The sequence below is a fragment of the Protobothrops mucrosquamatus genome, unplaced genomic scaffold (assembly GCF_001527695.2).
Source record: "Protobothrops mucrosquamatus isolate PMUCROS unplaced genomic scaffold, P.Mucros_1.0 scaffold5776, whole genome shotgun sequence".
NCBI lineage: Eukaryota > Metazoa > Chordata > Lepidosauria > Squamata > Viperidae > Protobothrops > Protobothrops mucrosquamatus.
In genome coordinates, this window is record NW_015391623.1 from 3,655 (window position 1) to 7,311 (window position 3,657).

At 48.8% G+C, this 3,657-nt stretch overlaps 1 protein-coding gene across 1 annotated transcript in view; it reads left to right on the forward strand.

The window, feature by feature from the left end:
* The window catches only part of LOC107299953 (major histocompatibility complex class I-related gene protein-like), a gene marked incomplete at its 5' end in the record, with an annotated part of 4,725 nt that extends 2,954 nt beyond the window's left edge, over positions 1 to 1,771 (forward strand). Inside the window, one exon of the mRNA XM_015829297.1 lies at positions 1,761 to 1,771. Coding sequence (XP_015684783.1) covers positions 1,761 to 1,771 — 11 coding nt within the window. The remainder of the gene's footprint in view (positions 1 to 1,760) is intronic.
* Positions 1,772 to 3,657: the final 1,886 nt, after the last annotated feature.

The window sequence follows — 3,657 nt, forward strand, 5'->3', positions numbered from 1 at the left end:
CTCAATATATCCCCCACATTCCTCTTGTATGGAAGGAAAACTCTTTGGCCTGGATGGACTTGCTTCAAATATCAGCAGCTCAGGAATCCAGGAAAAGTCCCTGAAATCAGAGGTCCCCAACCTTTTGGGCCCCAGGGACCGGTGCCATGGAGCAAGGTTTTACCAGATGGGGTGTGGTTTTCAATACTGCCAGCACCCCAAGGATGGAGCTTTGCTTGTTTGTGCGGCCCATTTGCTGGCATGCTGTGGACCGGTGCCAGTTGGGGACCCCTGCCTTAAATGATCTGGGAAGTGCTGGAAATTCCATAATCCTGTCCCTGAAGGAGATCTATTTGCCCTGTCCCCTGGCAAAGGGAAGCTCCGATGGGAGGGGAGGTCCATGGAGGGAGGGGCCCCATGCCCTCTGCCCCTGCTTGCAATCCCACCTGGGGACAGGCAAGGGCAGGGAGGAAGGTCCAGCTGGGGAAGCTCCTGCTGCTGCTTCTGCTCCTGCTCAGAGCAGGAGACACAAGAGGGAGGAAGGAGGCAGGACGTGTCTCCTCCATTGAGTTTCACCATGTGCATCTCAGCACTTCCTTGTCATTTTCTCAGCCAGGATTTGGAAGTGCTTTGCCATTTCCTTCTTCCAGGATGGGTCTCCTCTTCCGACTTGCTTGCGATTCTCTGACCCAGCCAGACCCAGTTTAGCCTTTCAAGATCAGCCCAAAGTTTGCTGGTTCTTAGATCTGGCTAGCTTAAGATTAGGTCACAAAAGTTGAATTAAGAACTTCTGAGCCCAGAGTATGTGAGGAAACACCATCGTGCCCACAATGAGATTCCAAGAGGTTTAGCATAATTGATGGCGGTCCAGTGCAGGTCCCTATGGAGGTCTTCAGGATAAATCCTTCTCCACCTGAGATAGGAGTTGCTGGCCCCCCCAAATAAACAAACTGTCTTCTCTTTTTGCCATCTGTCAGATCGATGGAAGAGACGCAGAAATAAAATCTATAAGGAAGTGACAACCTGCCATGATCTGACTCCTTCACAAAGCCTTCCTTCTTTCTCCATGCACCATACAGAAGATGAGAGGCAATCACTTTTGTCACCACAAACATCAGGGGTGAGTGTGATTGTTGCTGATTATTGCTGCTATTTAAGGCATAATATTCTGGGCTTCGGGTATACCTGAGAATCAAGACCAGCAGGATTGTTGGAGGTGGGGAATTAATCCTCAGAGTGTTTCCAAGGTGGTCATGTGGGGATCCTGGGCTTCCTCCGATGGGTTGCTCTGCAGGGGAAGATCCGGCTCAGCTCAGCCTCTCTGGCCCATCAGCTCCGAGGCAGGAGAGAGAAACGGGGAAGGAGCCCAGAGCAGGAATTGGGGCACCCTGGAGAAATTGGGGGTTTCTGTCCAGGAAGGGCTGGAGGGGACGGGGAGAAGAAAAAGGGCAGCTGGGGCTATCCAGAAAAAAAAGGCTCCTTGGCCAGGATGAGCTGGAGGCATAGGGGAACCCTGGGGGAGAGGTGGGGTGGCACGAGCAGGTCTTTGTGGAGTGGGGGGCTTGCAATCCTTCCTTCCTCTTTGACTGCTTCTCCTCATGCCTGCTGAGCTTCCAGTGGGGGGACAAGAGAGCCTAGGGGAGGAGGGAAGAAACACGCCCCCCCATGCAAAAGGAGGTGTTGACTTCCTTCATTTTTTCTCTCTCCCTGAAGCACAAGCCATCCTGTGGACTGCAAAGGACACAAAGTGATCTAGAAATCACTATGTCTTTATTGCGCAGGCGAGAAGTAAAGTCGCCTTAAAAATATAAAAGTGAATGGGAGAGACATCTCCAGGCCAAGACCAGCCCTAATTCTAAACCATCAAAAGCCGTCCAAAACCAAAAGACCCAGCAGCTCCAGAAGAAAAAAACGGAGTTATCTACAACATACACTGAAAGGGCTGTATCAGTACTACGTAGGAAGTGGCAGGAACACATCAGCAGAACGTTTCCATGAACACCAAGTAGCAGTCAGAAGACACAATGAAAACCCCTTCATTTCACAGTACTTGGATAGACTCAACCACACCTTCAACTGGGAAACTGTGAGCATCCTTAGACCAAGCCAAATCCAAAAAATGCCAGAGAATTCCTGGAGGCCTACCACTCGGACAAAGTGGCCATCGACAGGCATACAGAGATAAACAACACCTACAATCCAAAAACCCAAAAGGAAACAAGAACACCAAAACATCTCTTAAGCAGCAACCAACACCTATATGAGCAAAAATTAACATCAAGAATAACACAAGACCAACAATTCAGTAAACAACCTCCCAATGGAGCAATTAGCAATACAGACGAGCTAACAGTAAACAATCCAGGAACCTTCAAGAACACCCCCACCAACACTGACAGAGCAAACCACTAGTATATAAAAATGAGAGCAAGTTCATCTCTCTTCTAGCACGGATTATGTTACCTAGTTTGGTACTGAAACATCTGCAAGAAAACTACCAAGTCAGAGAACACCAAGGATCCCACAGCAGGAGGGGAGAAGCATCTGCCAATCCCTTCCAATGTCAGAACGGCGGCAAGAATTATATTTGTGCAACACTGGAAAAATGAAGGAATACCATCAGATGAAGAAATAATCAAAAAAATACTAGAATGCACAGAGATGGACAGACTGACTATGAGACTGAAAGAAAAAGAAGAAACGGAATATTATCAAACTTGAGACTTATTTTATCAATGGCTAGAGGAAATGTGTGTTTTTCAAAACTGTATAAAAGGGGGGTCCACTATGGAGCATTGCTGTCCCATTTTGGAACTTACTTTTTTGAAAATCAAAGTCTTAGTCCTTTCCAACTGTCAGGTGTGGTTGTTGGGCTTACACGCCTGGGATTTTGGCACCATCTACAAAGCATCTCCTTGCCCCCTTTCCCCTCCTTCCCCCCTCCCCCACACACCCAGCAATCCTGTGCTTGGAGGTTGAAAGAGCCCCAAGGAACGGAAAGTTCCAGATATCAGGGAGGATTTTTTTTTCTCCCTTTGGTTGATTTGCTTTCCCTGAAATGGGCCTGATTGGGGGGGGGCGTCTTCGTGTCCCTGGTCATTGTAATTCTTTCCCCCTGACTTACACACCCACACAATTTCACATCTGTTGGTGCTGCACCAACCTCAGAGCCTGCAACCGCCAAGAGAGGCTCCTAAAGAGAGATGAAAGGGCAACGGATGGAGAGACGGCGCAGGTGTTTATCTCCAGAGCTTCTGAATAGAGCCATGTTTAGCAACTTTGTAGAAGTTAACTGCAATGGAAAGGGGCACCAGACAGTGGTGGGATTCAGCCGGTTCGCACCACTTCGGCAGAACCGGTAGCTAATTTTTTGTTCCCCAGGCCCAGAATGGACTTCCGGAAGCGGCATTCATGCAGAAAACCGGTTGTTCACCTATTTGAATCCCACCACTGGCACCAGATGAGGGACTTCTTCCAGGAGGTTAGGAAAGTCCCACCCTGGCCAATGTCCCTTTTTCCTTCCCATAGCATTCTTCCACAAGGAAGACATCCAGAGCCCATTGGGGGTTTCCTGTGGAGCATGTTGACCCAGGATGTCTGTGGAGATTCCCAATCATCCAGGTCAAGATGGTCCCAAAGGGGTTTTTTCAAAAGGCAACTGGACTTTCTTCGGCTTTT